This window comes from Anastrepha obliqua, chromosome 1 (assembly GCF_027943255.1).
Source record: "Anastrepha obliqua isolate idAnaObli1 chromosome 1, idAnaObli1_1.0, whole genome shotgun sequence".
In the NCBI taxonomy this organism is placed as follows: Eukaryota; Metazoa; Arthropoda; class Insecta; order Diptera; family Tephritidae; genus Anastrepha; species Anastrepha obliqua.
In genome coordinates this window covers 168768012-168785622 of record NC_072892.1, presented here as the reverse complement: position 1 = coordinate 168785622, position 17611 = coordinate 168768012, and the positions used below count along the sequence as shown (strand labels likewise).

The 17611-nt window shown below is 38.2% G+C and overlaps 1 protein-coding gene across 1 annotated transcript; it reads left to right on the top strand.

Annotated features, from left to right (window-relative positions):
* The first annotated feature begins 454 nt into the window (after positions 1–454).
* LOC129238450 (uncharacterized) lies at positions 455–5774 on the top strand. The gene is made up of 3 exons (XM_054873477.1): positions 455–473; positions 5262–5372; positions 5476–5774. Exons 1-3 carry the CDS (start codon positions 455–457, stop codon positions 5772–5774), a joined length of 429 nt encoding a protein of 142 aa, XP_054729452.1.
* Positions 5775–17611: the final 11837 nt, after the last annotated feature.

Here is a 17611-nt window from a genome sequence, read left to right as displayed (position 1 = left end):
TTCCGCGCCTTCTTTAGCTATTCCATCCACTGTTTCATTTCCCCCTATGCCTTTATGCTCAGGAACCCAATAAACACAAAGCCTTCGGTTACGAGCGAGCTTGTTGATTGCTTCCTTGCTTTCAAGGACATTTTTAGATATACACAGTATGATTTTATCGCTTTTATAGCCACTTGGCTATCTACGTAAAATTTCATTGTGCAGTTAATTGTTGTGTCTGCACATACGAACTCTGCTGCTTTCTTTACAATAAATATCTCAGCTTGAAACAATAGTTAGGGTGCTTAAATGCCTCATTGATGCTTAATTCCAGCACCAAGCCACCCTTCCCGTTCTGATCCATCAGTGAATATATTGATGGTGTTACTTCTCGGAACCAAGCCTTTGGACTATGCACCGTCTTCAATAATGGTCTATAGTCTGAATTGACTGTGGCATTCCTAGTAATTGAGCTATGCGCGAAGGTTCTAGAGGTAAGCTGTTCGGGTGCTTGTAGCCTCACAGCTGAGTTTGCAACCCGAGATCAATCTGCATAGAGATCAATCGGTGTTAGGTTGAGGATAGTCTCGAGAGCTGCCATTGGATTTGATTTCATAGCTCCCGTGATGCAAAGCGCGGAGAGTCGTTGAACTTTTACCAATGGCTTGAGATTAGTTTTCTTCCTTACCGCCTACCACTATACCAGTATGCCATATAAAGGGTGTTTTTTTTAGAGGTTAGGTTTTCAAGTTGGCACTACTTTTTTCGTAGATGGTCTTTTTGACAGCTGTCACTTGATTTATGCTCAGTTTGGTTTGCCATTTCATAATTAATAGACTTACACCTGAACAACGTTTGCAAATCGTGCAAATTTGGACCCAAAATGAGATGGCCACCGATCCCGATTTTCACAAGAAAATTTTGTTCAGCGATGAAGCTCACTTTTGATTGAATGGGTATGTCAATAAGCAAAATTGTCGCATTTGGAGTGAACATAATCCACAAGCCATTGCTGAGACGCCGTTACATCCTCAAAAAGTCACTGTTTGGTGTGCTCTATGGGCAGAGGGAATCATTGGTCCATATTTCTTTAAAAAATAATAAAATAAAAATCGATTTTTTTTTTGGATGTTATTGTAGTAAAACATTTCAAAAATACCGTGTTAAAATTTTAAGTCAATCCGAGCAAAACTTTTTAAGTTATAGAGCATAAAGCCGAGCCGCCTCAAACATCTGCCGAGACGCAGCAGTTGCGCGCGTAGTCCGTTACAAACGTATACCTGCGGTTTTCTCGAACCTTTTTTTTTAAAGTGCGTAGTCAATGGCATTTGAAAACTATCCTTTTGAAATTTTGCACACATATTTTACATATAAAAAACCTCCCCCCAACGTTTTTTTTCGCCATTGTTTTTTATATTAAGGTGGTTTTACACCTACAAAATGGCGGCATTTTTTCGTCAAAAATCACTTTTTACTTCAAACGACTAGCAAATGGCTGAAAATGAAAATAAATCGTCAAAATAAACGTTGGGGGGAAGTTTAACTCATATTTTAACTAAATTATTCGATTTTTTTGATTTCAGATGATTCTACGCTGAGATATGCTGACTACTGCAAAATGTATTTTTGAAGAGACGTCTACGTAAATGTGCTCTCATTCGCTCATTTTGCAATATTTTTACATGAAAATTTTATCAAATATTCTTGAAATGTTACTTTATAATATGCAATAACTTTTAATAAACTGACTTTAACCGTTTCGCTACAATAAATTCATGAAAAAAGTGTTTTTTTTTAGCGTTTATCCCTTCCCCCCCCCTTATTGCTTTAGACGGATTGTTTTTTTTTTTAATTTTCTACTTATTGAATCTTTCTTATATAAGAAACCTTGCCAGAGCGAAACTAATTATTTGTTCAATGAGTTATGTTAAATCGGAGGGGAATGTGATGGAGGTGAATGTATGGAGGCAGCCAGAAAGACGAGTTTGCAGTCTCCGATTCTTCGTAGCTGGTCTCCCTTAAAGCTTCCGTTAATCGACATGAGCGGATTGTGCGAGATTTTTTTGTGTGTGTGGTAAATGTGGATGGAGGGAGCCGAAAAGGATGAGCTTCCAGTCTCCCTTGAATCTTCGGTTTTTTGTTTTTTCGGATGTGATGTGATTGGACGGAGGGAGACGGAAAAGTCTAGTTTTCAGTCTTCCTTGAAACTTCCTTTACCTATCATGACGATGGGGCTGTACTGAAAGCCAGATTGATTGAGATTGCGTTGCCTTCGTGGACGGACCCTCGTGCGAGATGGGATAACTAGAATAGTGCAGAATTGAAGATGCCTTTTTTCTTAATCGTGTAAGTGGGGTGACCTGCTCATTCGAACTTTTATGTGTTTCAAAATTCTTGTCTGAGCCGATACGTGAGAGCTAGCATTGTCTTCTATAAAATTTATAAATCACTATTGTATGATTTTGTTGGGAGTGGGAGTTTATTTTATTGGTTTCCCGTTGCCTTCTACAGGGCTTAGAGTTTGCCTTCTCCCATGTGCCGCCGCCCATTCTGAGTCAGATGCTGTCCAAACAGCCGCTTGTTTGTAAGACAGATACTGAATAGATAATTTTTCTTTCAAGCTGATAACAAAATTGCAGTCTTTTTGTTCTTCGAGTAAATATTTGCCTGTTTTGATCCGCCGGTGGTATTTTATTTCATCGAGCATTCCCGTATCCGCCACCTGAGGACGCATGCATAGATCCAAGATTGGCTACCGGTTACGCTGTCATCGATGTGTTTTGAATCACTGCGGCTAAGTTTCTTAAACATTTCTGTACACCAATCGACACTAGTCCTTTGTGGGCCATTGTTAAATTCTGTGGTACACAACGAGAAAAAATACAATATTGAATATGTGCCGGTCTCACTAATGCCGAAGGATGCCTCTATCTTGCGATATGACACATGACGATTTTTAATGTTTCTGTTGTTACTTTACAAAAAAATATTTTCTGTAAAATGAAATTTCATTAAAATAAAAAGCAAACTATGATCGATTGACCGGTCAATAGAGTTTCCACCGTATGAAATATGGTACTAAAAGCAACTCTCCTCGCCATTCGCCGATTTTCATTTATAGATAGAAAAATATTCCTATCACACAGAATCATACTGAAGAAGAAAATCGGGGATTAGAAAACTTTCGATTTAAACTAGGTTCAAGTGTACCATGAGTATCCACTATCATTTTCGAAGTGGCATAAATGTACTAATTTTACTATTGCACTATACTTAAAACTTACAAGGGTCCTTTGAAAAGTTCGTGCAAAGTGAGAGAGATGGCACCGCTGGCGCGTATCGAGGTTATGTTTAGTTAGTAGCATCTCTTCGAAAAACACACACCAAGTTTCAGCCAGATTGGTCTCTTTTTTGTGTTTAGCATTCGTTTGAAACGAGGAAGTCGAGTAAGTTTACTTTCCCATCAAGACAACGCACCAGCTCACGCCTCAGCAGTTGTGGTCGCAAAATTAATGAAAATAGAGTTTCCACTTGCTTCATATCCCCCTATTTTTCAGACTTGGCTTCCTCGGATCACTCGGACCACTATTTATTTCCCAATTTGAAGAAATGACTGGCGGAACCTTCTTTTATTTAAACGAGCTACTGTCATGGCAAAATCCTGGCTGGAACTTCGGCGGTTACCAGATTGGTGGATTATGCACTCCCGCCCACACTTACCATTACAATGTTCACAACCCTCCTACCCTCAAGGGAAGAGTGGGAACGGGACGATGTAAGACAGGGCGAGTCTATCCATGTATACACAAATGGCTCAAAGCTCGAGGGTAGGGTGGGCGGAGGTGTATACTCCGAGCATCTGGGGATCTCCTGCAGTTTTCGGCTCCTCGACTACTGTAGTGTCTTTTAGGCCGAACTGATGGCAATAATGAAAGCTGCGACACTGGTACAGTGTGAAGCGATATCTGGAAATTACATCTACATTTTCACTGACAGCCAGGCGGCGATAAAATCCCTCACAAAACAGTCGACAACCTCTAAGGTAGCTATGAAATGCCGCACATCTCTTAATGAGATGGCTGAGTCATTTCGCTTAAACATAATATGGGTTCCTGGCCATCGCGAGATTGAGAGTAACTGCAGAGCCGATGAACCAGCGAGACTTGGCGCCAAGTTGACCGATGAGTACTTAGACAATGACATAGGCATACCCTTACAAACATGTAAGCTACTCATGCTTGAAGAAATCGTAAGGAAAGCAAACGAAAGATGGCGTAATGAAGGCACCTGCAAAATCGTCCGTTAACTGTGTCCGAATCTCAGTGCTGCATAAGGAAGAGACAATCTCGCACCTTCTGTGCCATTGTACTGTTCTATCCAGACGGTGATTTACTATTCTAGGCAGACAATTTTTTAACGAATTGGAAGATCTCAGTTCTGTAGAAATAGGAGGTATTCTAAAATTTTTGAAAAGCACGCACTGGTTTTAGGAGAAATAAGGAAAGCTCCCCACGAGACATCACAATGGGCTATGAGCCTGAGTGTGTTCCACAGGGCAACCGCTTCAACCTAACCGAACCTAACGAGGAGGTGATTGCAGAAACGAAGCGTATGCCTACAAGGAGACTATGTCGAAAAATAAAAAAGGTCCCAAACTATGTTTTTACGACCCTCGTATATTACATTATCAACAAACAAATAAATTGTTAAAATTGCGAATGGATTATTCGTAAAGCAAATATTAATTACTGAACATGGCACAAATTTAAAGGTCGCTTACATTTCATTCAAAGGCCGCTATCCGATTTAAGTGCAAAAGCATGGCAAAAAAGAATTGATATAATCAAAGCTGATTAAGAACTAACGTTTGCCAAAATAAAGTGTCTTCAGAGCGCTATTTTTTTATTTGTTGCGACATACACGGCTACCTCCCCATCAGGTCGATAAGATTACTTTCTGGTAACTGCGAATCTAAATGCGCCCGGCATATAAATAGACGGCGCCATTAGCTAAACGGCATCAGTTCAAACGCAGCATAGTAACAGAAGACGGAGGCTTCTTATACAAATACAGATTTTTTTTGAAATATCCTATTTTTTAAAGAAGCGCATAAAAACAAGAAAATGTCAAACTTTGCCTATAAAAAAATATTTTGCTTACTGCTTTTGTGCCCCATTTATGCGTTCGGCTCTGTAGCAACGCCTTTTAAACAATGTAAGTAAATTATAAAATTCAGTTTTCAGACAACAATTAATATTCCAAAAAAAAAAATACTTCCATAGGCGACTACCAAAAACCAACACCGCTGTCGGTAAGCATAGACGGCTGCAGCAGTTTGCCCTGTGAGGCTGTGGCGGGTGAACGTTTCCTCATGGCTGTGCAATTTTTGGCAAGTAAGTAGATTTGCAGAGATTTTAATGAGAACAAAAATAAATGTTTACTATCTTATTTTTCTTCTAATTAATTTTATTATTTCTTTTAATTCTTTTAATGCAGCTAAGGACACCACATCAGAATTGAGCGCCGAAGTTATAATAAAAACAAGTTCGGGCATTAAAGTTCCATTCGCTTTGGATGAGGAGGAACGTAATGTGTGCGGGAATTTGTTGCACGGTGCCTATTGCCCTTTGTATGCCACTGAGGATGCAACATATAATTTGACAATGCAGCTGCCGAATTTTTCAGGTCGAAATATTGTTGAAGTGAATTTGGTAGATGAGTCGGAGAATGAAGTGATTGCTTGTTTTACGACAGAAATTCTGATCAAACGGATATCAAAGAAATTTCGCATTTAAGGGTGGTTTGAAAAAAACAAAAATATTTTTTATTGTATTTATTATAAGGAAGACTGATACGTACAATTTCATTAGAGTTAGGAAATCAGAGTTTAAGTTGTTTGTGAAAGTACTCATGTATGTTAAGAGAAATTTGCTTTTGAATTTAATAAATTTATAGAATTAAAAAAAAAAAATAACAAAAATCACTTAATCTGTAAGAAAAATCCGCTCGTCGGGCTGGTGGGAAAAAGTTTATCAGACAAAGAGTTTGCGTTGGTTGCTTTCATAAACATAGAAGGCGCCTTCAACAATAAGATTTTGGAGTTGAATCAAACGTTGTTGCCCTGGTAGAAGCTATATTTGTCAGAAGAAAAGAAACGGCTAACTTAGGCAGCACTGCTCTAAGTAGACAGGTATGCGGAGGCCCATCTCAAGGTGCATTTCTCTCCCCCCTGCTTTGGGTTGTGGCGGCAAACGCTCTATTGCTGTGTCTGGAGAGAGGAGGTTGCCATGTCACAGCTTACGCATTTGGTCTAGCAATTGCTGTTAAAAGCAAATATCTTAACACCCTTAAGCTAGATATACACGAGGCAACCATTGAAGCAACGTGTTGCCTTTGTTTAAGAAACACGTTGCGACCGTTGCCTCAATCTCAGTATTGTGTATAACTGTGGTGCAGGAAAGGTACAAGCGGAAGATACGTAAAATTCAATTTTTTAAATGATCGACGAAATGCGTAAAATTACTTCTCTTATTATAATTGACGAACTTTTGTACGAAAATGAGGAAGAAGAGATGCAACAAAAGAAGAGAAAGAAAATTTTGTCCAAAAATTGGCTTTTAAAAAAAATCGAATTTTCGAACGAGAGGCTGCTGAAAGAACTGAAGGAAAATGATTTTTGTTTTACCGTATTCACTGTAGCATTTTTATCAATTTTATTGTATTCATTTTTTAATTGCTCGTATGCTTTTTTTCTAAAATTTTTATTTTTATATTTTTTACTACTTATATCCCACAGCTCTCCCAAATTTTTATATTCGTTAATAAAATTAACATAATTTTAATTATTTTCAATTGCCATTTTTTCCTTTTTCACTTTATTTTACTCCGCACGAACCTTCTTCTTCGCTTGTTTTCAACGAACTGAACGAGTAAAAGCTGTAAACAATGATACACACGAAGCAACGGTTGCAGCAACCTATCCCAAAAATCAAATTTATTTGATATTTCAGGCAACGGTTGTAGCAACACGAAAATCAATCGGCAACACAGCTACACACGAGGCAACGGTTGCTTCAACATGGCCGTGTTGCTGCAACGGTTGCCTGGTGTATATTTAACTTTATGGATATTCTGCGCTCTAAAATGGCCAAGCTTAGAAGCTGGACGGAGAGTAGGGGACTCGGTATAAACTCCGCAAAAGCTGAACTGCTTCTCTTTCCAAAGAATTGAAGGCTTCCTAAAATTTCCCCGCTAGTTTTTATAGGTCTACACCCTCCTTTGAGCGAGAATGCTAAGTACTTAGAACTCATATTAAATAGAAAACTTACGTGGAAACATAATATTGAGGAAAGAGTAAAGAAGACCAACGTTGCATTATATACTGCGAAAAGTAGTCGGTATTAAATGGGGTTAACACATCGTATTACACCTTGGCTCTATACTTTTTAGTTAGGCCAATCTTAATGTATGGAATATTTGTATTGTTGCCATTTGCTCAAACGGCGAGCTGCGCTAAAATCATGAGTAAAGTCCAAAGAGCAGCTTTTTATGCATCTCTGATGCGTTAAGGACTAGCCCAAACAAAGCGCTGCAAGTGCTAATCAATTTGCATGCAATAAATCTTAGACTTAAACGTATGGTACTATTTAAAGTCCGATGGTTTGGCTACAACTCTATTTTGTACACTCTGAATAGTCACAAACAAGCAGTGAACTACTCTATTCTTCGAGCATACCGTCAACAAGAGAGTGGTGAACATCAAGGCTATGAAGAAGGCGGGGAATTAAATTTCTATACTGATGGTTGCAAGCTAGATGATGAGATTGGCTATTGTTAGCTGGAGCATTATCGAAGGAATAAGGATTTGAACTATCCGACTATCGGGCAGAAGTTCTGGCTATAAAAGAAATGGCTACGCAGCATATCTAAATACGCATGCCGTTATAAAAACTGTTATAAATAAAAGGGTTTTCCAATAAGAGGTGTTATTTTGATATTCAAAGAAAAATGCTATTTTTTCATATAAATAGTCGGATGTTTATCTATGTATACTAATATTATAAAGAGGAAAACTTTGTTTGTTTGTAATGAATAGGCTGAAAAACTACTGGACCGATTTTAAAAATTCTTTCACCATTCGAAAGCTACATCATCCACGAGTAACATGGATTATATTTTATTTTGGACATAGGGCTTGAGATATAGGTCAAAACGTGGACCCGGGTAACCTTCGGATGTGTATGTACAGTATGGGTATCAAATGGAAGCTGTTGGTGAATGCTTTAGTCCAGAGTATTTTTCATGCCGCTCCGTGACTAGGGTCTCGAGATATAGGTCAAAACGTGGACCCTAGAATATGTTTGTACAATATGGATATCAAATTGAAGCTGTTGGTGAATGCTTTAGTACAGAGTATTTTTCATGCCACTCCGTGACTGGGGTCTCGAGATATAGGTCAAAACGTGGACCCGGGTAACCTTTGGTTGTGTATATACAATATGGGTATCAAATGAAAGCTGTTGATAAGTGCTTTAATACGGGGTAATTTTCATACCTATTGATGACTAGGGTCTCGAAATATATGCCAAAACGTGGACCCGCCGTGTCTTTGCACCGAATTAAACCAAACTTACGCACATTGTTAAGGAGGTATTGAAAATGGGTTTCGTAAAGTTTGGTTGTAATTCGGAGCACTGGCAACGGGTACAGCGTTCTTTTGAACCAGTCATAATGTCGCTTACTTTCTTACCGCTTGGGGCGGAACTGAACTGTCAAATTGACAGTGTGAGTTACAATGTGTCAATATTTCTCTCTGATTTGGATGCCATAAAGAAAAAACGTAAGTGCAACATGTAAAAATTGCTTGTGAATTTTTTTGGAGTGGATTTTGGAACAGTGAATAATTTCTTACGAAATTTGAGAATTTAATTTGAAATCCGAATAAAATTATGTGTTCGTGGGAAAAAAAAAATTTTTCGTTTTTTTTTTTGAAAAATATAAATGGATAATGATTAAAAAAGCTCCAATGCTTAATAAAACATATAAATTGAAACGTAAAACTCATGGATGATCAGGAAAAAAGACGATTGTTTATTCATATGCGTTGATTTGAAATTTAAAAACAATCTTCTTTTTTCCTGATTTTCAATTTATATTTTATATTTACTCAAAAACAAATAGAAAAACAAAAAATATTGTTTATGCCAAAGCGCTTGAATAAAGAATAAAGAAATAAACAATATGAAAATCATATATTTTCTGTTCTAAACCATATCTATTCTATTTTAGTGTACCCAGCGAAGGGGGCCGGGTTTGCTAGTTTCATTATAAAGAGGAAGGTATGCCGTTAATAGTGGAAAAAAACATCAGGGGAATGACCATCATGACCACGCTTGCAGGACAATATCCTTTTCAGGAAATTTTCCATAACCGAATTGCAAAGTGGCTGCCCTATGCCATCGATAGCCTCACGAATTGCTTGAGGTCTTGAATCGACCCTGGGCTGCTGGCGTATACCTTTGTTTTCACGTTGCCCCAAAGAAAAAAGTCACAAGGTGTTCAATCGAAAGATCTCGGTGGCTAATTAGCATCACCTCTTCGAGAGATGAAACGGCCCGGAAACTTTTCTTGTAAAATATCAAAGGTTTCGTTGCTTGTTTGGTACGTAGCGCCGTCTTGTTGAAAATAAAAGTTGTCCGGATCAATACCATTCCATTCTGGCCATAAAAAATCGTTAATCATCTCTCGATATTGCAGTCCATTCACCTGTAACACCTGTTACTGGAAAACCCTTTATATTCTCGGATGCGGTTATACTAAGATCAAAGGTTGCACAGAAATGCCGGGCATATATGATATTAGCGTCGTATTCAAGATCAGCCTTGTTTGAGTTCCGGGGCACAGAGATATTGAGCGAGATATTGTAAAGCCGATGAGCTAACCAGGAAAGGTACTATACTACTCTTCGACTGTATAAAGAAGTACAATTGGGTTACCTATGGCCACGATAATTGTAACACCGCGTTACGCACATTCTGTCCTATGAACCAAATATACTTTTTCGGAAAGGGGATAAAAAATGTGTATCGGCGATTTTCATGTACACGTCACAATTTTTTTGTTTTTGTATTTTATAACTTTAAACGAGCAATTCTTGTATGCATATCTGAAGAGCCACACGATCTCAGGATTAGCTTAACGGATTTGAATGAAATTGGGCCCACAGATAGTGTATCCCATTTCTAGACTTTTCACCTAGGTGTTGTCACTGACAATGTTTCACAGGGTTGCCACCTGTTCGAAATTAAAAAAAAAAAAATTGCATGAGATATGCCGATGTGGGTTTGTTACCGATATGAAGCAGCACTACTTTAAGGCTGTTGACCGATGCAGTCCCAAGTTCACTGGGTGTTGGTACAAATTCCGATACTTCTGGTTCCCCGCATCTCGCATTCGATGTAAGAAATTTTGATAGCATTGTTGGTGCTACTGTTGGTTCTCCATCCCTTAATTCGGGAACATCATCAAAAATCTCCATTGAAGCCGCTATACGTTCTTCTGGTGAGTACAGAACCGCTGGAATAACCGATTCTAGATTAGCGTAGCGAATTTTGTTGCGGCGAAAGTATTGGTACCCTTTAGTTTGAGTAAAAGTTACGCAAAAGTAGCACAGTTCACTGCAGTTCTGCGTATGTGGTAGCCAAATTTCTATAGCAATAGTCGCACACGACTTCCGGAGTATACCATAAGTAAGGAACATAAGCAGTCTTGAATATTTTCTGAAACGAATTAACCACTGTTTTCGTAATATTTTTAAAATTTTTGCTTGGTGCGAATAAGCCACAAACGTAATAAAAGTTATTTCGAGTCGGGCACTGCAAGACGTTTTCGCGCAACAGAACTTAAAACAATTGTCAAAGTATACGTCTCCTAGTAGCGCAACTTCCAGATGATCGGAACTTCCCGAACTGTAACAAACACACAAACGGCACAGAGTGTGTTGTATGAAACAATAAATTAAAGGTTAATAAGTTGTTTAAAAATTTGGAGTCCCTTCATGTTCAAAAAAATCTGAGAATCTGCCTGCAGAAATTCAGCGCGATTGGATCACGGTAAAAGGGTTAAAAATTGATCCAAAGTTTTTCACACAGGCGGACTACGAGCTCTATATTTTATACATAAAAAAAAATTCTGACGTGTACATGAAAATCGCCGATACACGTGTATTTTTATTTTTTATCCCCTTTCCGAAAAAGTATATTTGGTTCATAGGACAGAAAATAAGTTCGTTTTTGTAACGCAGTGTAATAATTAAGAATAACATTTTCCAAGAGACCAATAAGGCATGGAGAGATGAAGACACATGCGTAACAGTTAGGCTACTATGACCGCAAATAAATAAGAACATTGCAAATGAATTGCTTCAAAAGAGGATGTCTCGAAGGCCATTGCTTGTGTAACTGGTCATTGGCTATTTTACAGGCATTCCATGGGGCTGGGAGTTTTCTCCCATGATTATTGTAGAAATTGTAGAGATGATGAAGAGGAAGAGAAAGAAGCAGTTGAGCACTTCCTTTGCAATTGTCCAGCCTTAGCTAAAATCAGAGCAGGTTTTCTAATATAGAAAAATATTTTTTTTTCAATTCTCTTACGCAACTGTCTGCCATGGGGATGGGACCAATCTTGCGCTTTATAAGAGCCACAAAATGGTTCCACGAAGGAAAATAAATGGTTTTCCGTGTCGCACAGTGGTCTCACTACGGACCTGTCAGATCTAAGTGAGTTGGTCGTACATACCGACTGCTATCATAACCTAAACCGAACCTAATCTGTAAAGATTACATATATACGTCATAATGAAGTGTACACCACATATTGATAAGTTTTGACTATCTATTTTTTTTTTTTTTTGTAGTTTAAATTATTTTTTTTTATAAAAATATAGTTCTTAAAATCGTAGATATAAAAATCTATACTCTTATGCTAATACGACTAAACGTACTGCTGGATTTTATTTTTGTTATTTACAACGCATTTTGAAATTATCGCATAACAAATTAATTCCCCATAATCCGATCTGCATTATTATTGTGAGCGCAGAAGTATTGCACCAAACAAATATTCAGAAGTGCAGTGTGCGTATATAAGTATGTTTACATGTTCGCTTATTAATTCAGAAACAAAACTCAACTCGCAACTGGAACTACAACTCCAAGCCAAATAATCCGTAAATACCAGCTAACTTCACATTTGACTGATAGACAGCTTTCAAGCAACAGCCTGCGAAAAAACTATAGTACCAAAATAAAAGGTGGTTAAGTTTCAAGGGCTGGTATTGATTTTGAGTAAAATATAATTTTTTTGGGAAATTATTGTCATTTCTCTTTATTATGATAATATTGGTATGGCTCAATTACGTATGGAATAAAATAGCAACCAAACAGCCGCCGCGGCCTCGGCGGCACACCTTCATCAAAATTTTCGATGACGCTGAGGCGTAATTGAGGTTCAATGCCGTTAATGTGCCGAATTATCTCATCCTTTACTATAGCTCTTGAATTGTTGCTGGCTTATCGACGTACACCTTTTCTTTCAAATAACCCCAAAAGAGCCATTGTTTCGTTAGCTGTGTGACACACCCATATCTTCTAATGCGGGCCATAAAAAGTTCGTTATCATCTCACGATAGCGAACACTATTCACAGTAACTGCCTGACGGGCCTCATTTTGGAAAAAATACATTACATACATACATGCATTGGTTTTTCGGCAATCACTCTTGGATTATCATTCGCCCAAATGCGGCAATTCTGCCTATTGACGAATCCGCTGTAGTGAAAATGTGCCTCATCACTGAAGATGATTTTCTTCACGAAGTGCGCGATATGCATTTTGATTTGAACGCCCGTTTTCATAATAAGCCTGAATAACTTTAAAGCGTTGATCGATTGTATGTCTTTCCATTGTACAAATTGAGTTAGTCTGAAATTAAGAAATGTCAAATGAAATGCAGAAAAAAAGCTTGACGTTTAGGTGTGGTTTACATTCAATATCGGCTCTTAAAATTTAATCACCTTTTATGTTGGCCAGTTTTGACTACCTTTATTTGGGTTTTTTTTTAGTTTGTATTGACTTTTAATATAAATATTGTTTATTTTATGACAGACTACTAGATTGTTCAATAGGTTTTGCGGTTCGAAAGAAATTTGAAATACTCTTTATTATTCAATATAGTCTACCTGAGCATTAATTCACTCGTGCCAACGAGATTCCAATTTATCAATTCCATCCCTATAGAGAGAATTTGAAAGGTCTGGAAACAGATGGAAATCGCCAGGGGCCAAATCAGGTGGATAAATACGGAGGATGCTTCAACAACTCGAAATTTAATTCATGGCTTTTAGCCATTGCCGAAATTCTCTTGTGATTCGGTGTATTATCCTGATGAAAATAAATTATTTTTTTTGACAAACTGGGTCTTCTTTCACGAATGTTTTCCTTCAGGTTACAGTAATATTCAGAATTGATTGATTTATTAGTTTGCGAGTAGTACACAAACAAAATTCCTTTCGTATCCCAAAAATTTGATGCTAACACCTTCTTAAACGATTTCTGGACATGAACTCGCCTCGGAGCCGAAGAGGCAGCTTCAGTCCACTCTTCAGTCTCTTTGTTTGATTTAGGATTTCATGATATATCCAATTATTATCCATAGTGATGCATCGACGGATAAAATCCACTTTACCCTTTCGAAAACTTTCTAAATGTTGCTGGGAATGTCACATTCGAATGTGGTTTTGTTCCGTTAGCAAATGCGGCACCCAATGTACATACAACCTTCTGAAACCCAATTCTTCGTCTTGAATTTTGATATTTTTTTCCTGACATTATTGAAAAATTTTCCAAATATTTTTAAAACAGATCGCGTACTTTCTCATTATTTTACTTATTTATAAAAAAGCCTTTCGAATTTAAAAAATTACAAATTTGAATGTAAAAAATACGTTTCGGAATTCAGTTGTGTGCTGAAATCGGAATTTACACGCCAAAAGAAAAAAAAACATGAATCAGCTGACCTACTGCTGCCACCTTTAATAGATTTGCCTTGAGTATTTTATAAAGTTTGAAGAAATTTTGAAGCTTCCATGTGTATGATAGTTTTTGCTGAATTAAATATAATTTTATTTTTAAATTAATGATATTTAAAACAAAACGAAATAAAAGTGGTCAAAACCAGTCCAAATATTGTGGTACCAATTTTTTTTAAGCAGACTGTACGAACAGGCCTAGCACAATACTCATATGCCTGCATGTGTAATATACAAGTATGTATGTATGAATATAGATAATTATAGCTAATATCCCTGCCATTTTTGGTATTTTCTTAGCAAAATTAGAAGCAATTTTACTCTTAATTTGTTAGGGAGGTTTGGTAGGTTTTACCAAAATCCAGTAATAAGAATACTTATACTTGTACGAGTATTCGAGTAAATAGTGCCCGCCATCTTAATCTGGTCAATGGAACTGTTGAATAACCTTGACAATCTTTAATAGATATAAGAAAACTGTATTTTAAGCTTACTCTTACCGAATGGGTTGATGCGTGACCGGTGATTTAAACTTACTGTGCACGAAACAGCAAATGACAGATAATGGAAAACCTTCCAGTATATTTTTGCTATCAAAAAACTTCTTATAAAAACAATCTGCTGCTTGGGGGCGGCAAAAAACTGTATGTAGGTACATTCATTTGTGGAAAAACGTCAGGCTATATGCTACAAAAAGGAGTTGAAGCTCGCCCAATCACCCAACAGAAGATTTAAGCATCATTATACGATACAAGTTGCAGGCCAAAATAAACAAGACTGAGCTAAAATAGAAACGACAAAAGCTTTGTTCTGATAACTTCGAGTTTAGTTATTAAAAATAGTTCCCTCTGGCCTCGAAACACTGTTTTGCGCGATCTAACAGCTTTTCGAAAAAGTGTTTCAGGTCACTGACCGGAATGTCCTTCAGGATGTCGATAAAAGGCTCTTGGATGGCTTCTACGGACGCATGGACGCGTATTCCATTCATAGCCAAATGCAACTTTCCGAATAGGTAGAAGTTACAGGAAGCCATAACAGGCGAATACGGTGAGTGGTTGATGGTTAAAATGTGATTTCTAGTCATCAAATCAGTCACAAGAGTGGATCGATGAAATGGTGCATTATCATGCAATAAGCGCCAGCTTCCTCCCTCGCGGTATTCATTTTTGCTAAGTTTGGGTGGCCCCTATGTCCATTGTCATTTATGTCATGAACTGTGGCACGAGATAGACAATCATTGCCATACACTTTTTTCATCAATTCAAATGTTTCGGTAAACGTCGACACTGAACCGAATGTCACCAAGCTTTCATTAGAAGTCAGCTAGGGATGTAACTTCCAACGCCCTAACTCATTAAAAAGTCGGCGCCATCAAAATCATTTTTATGACACCAGTCTTCTTTATTTTGGACTTCACCTTGTATAAGTAGCTTTCAAAAACAATATTGATTAGTTGCCGCAGTTCCTGGTAAGACAAAAGTTAGTTTCTTTTATTAGTTTAGTTCTTATTAACGTAAACTTTACTCTGTAAGAGTCCCCACTAGAAGAATTCTGGTAAAGTCAAATTCGGATATCTTGGTGGGAAGTTGATATTGTCCTATCTGAACTATTAAAGCAAAACGTCCATATGGCAGTAAGAAGTTTTCCAAACCGTTTTAAGGCATTTTCGGTAGCAAAAAGTTTGCTAACATCAACCTATTTTACTATCCGCTGGTTCCAATGATGTAAGTACAGCTTAAATAATTTAAAAAGAAAGCCGTAGACGTGGTCTGACATCTTTTTAGGGATTGTCTACAGATCCCTGTCCAAAAAATTTGAAGCCAAGTGATCAATTCTGTCGACTTTAGATGATGGATTCCACGATATATTTTTTCAATGCAAATCGATATTACTAAGTCACGTGGATACATATCAGCCTATCAAAAGATGCTACCATAAGAGGCCGACTATTTTAAAACAGGCGGCCAGATATAAACGTATATTTTTAAATAAGTAAAATAGAATTCATTGTGCTCTGGGCTTGACACCCTCTGGTTAAAATTACTTCCAACGAAAGGAATTATAGAAAATCGGATACTACCTATAACAGGAAGCCAAAACATGGACCTAAATAAAAACCAAGGAATATTGGCAGTTTCTGCTGTGATGAAGAGGATTCTAAGGAACACTTAATCACCAATTGTGAAGCATTACGTCTCAGGAGACACAGAATCCTGGGCTCGTACCTACTAGAGGATGGAGACTTACAAATGCTCCCTAAGGAACTGGTTCGATTGCTCGCAATACTAAATAATTAAAATTAAGTAATTAGGGGCGCACAATAGATCAAGCTGTTCGCAGTGCATAAAGGTCTTAACCTAACACGTACAACCATCACCATTAAGGCGGAACCTGACAGCAACGCCGCCCTAGAGCTGCAATGAACGGAGCACGGTGAGTCAGAATCCCATTCGACGAACGCTTCTGCTTTACGATATCAAACCCCCAGCGATTTCTACGCCAGGCATGGTGAAACCTCCACTAAAAGACTTAGAATGATCGACTTTGTCGGAGCTCGAAACTTATGTTTGTAGTATCGTCGTGTAGTAAGCGATAACTGCTTACGCTATTAGCAAAGCGCGCCAGTCGTTTCTTTCTCGTGCTAACCGTCCAAGTCCTTCTCCACCGGATCTTTCCAACGCAAAGGAGGACTTCCTCTTCCTCTGCTACCATCAGCTGGTACCGCATCGAATACTTTCAGAGTCGGAGCGTTTGTATCCATTCGGACGACATGACCCAGCCAGCGTAGCCGCTGGATCTTTATTCGCTGCGCTATGTCTATGTCGTCGTAAAGCTCTTACAGCTCATCGTTCCATCGCCTGTGATATTCGCCGTTGCCAACGTGCAAATGTCCAAAAAATCTTACGCAGAATCTTTCGCTCAAACACTCCAAGCGGCGCTTCATCGGATGTTGTCATCGCCCAAGCTTCTGCGCCATACGTTAGGACGGACATGATGAGAGTCTTGTAGAGTGTTAGTTTTGTTCGTCGAGAGAAGACATTACTGCTCAGTTACCTACTTAGTCTAAAGTAGCCCTTGTTGGCAAGAAATATTCTACGTTTTATTTCCAGGCTGACATTGTTATCGGTGTTAATGCTGGTTCCTAAATAAACGAAGTCTTTTATATTACAACCTCGAAAACATAGCTGTCAACAGTGACGCGGGTGCCGATACGCGAGTGCGCCGACTGTTTGTTTGAAGACAGGAGGTACTTCGTTTTGTCCTCGTTCACCACCAAACCCATTCACATTGCCTCTTTATCCAGTTTGAAGAAGGCAGAACGACCAGCGCGGTTGTTAAGGCCGATGATGTCAATATCATCGGCATACGCCAGCAATTGTACGCTCTTATAAAATATTGTGCCTGAGCGATTAAGTTCTGCGGCTCGTACGATCCTCTCCAACATCAGGTTAAAGAAGTCACACGACAGCGAGGCACCCATAAAATCGTAACAACATAATATATTCCTCTAACATCATAAGAAAAGCTTGGCCTTGGAAATATGG

Excerpts from the sequence above, each read along its gene's own strand:
- LOC129238450 (XM_054873477.1), top strand. Across the intron at positions 5,373-5,475 it reads GGCTGTGCAATTTTTGGCAA|CTAAGGACACCACATCAGAA; the intron begins GTAAGTAGATTT and ends CTTTTAATGCAG.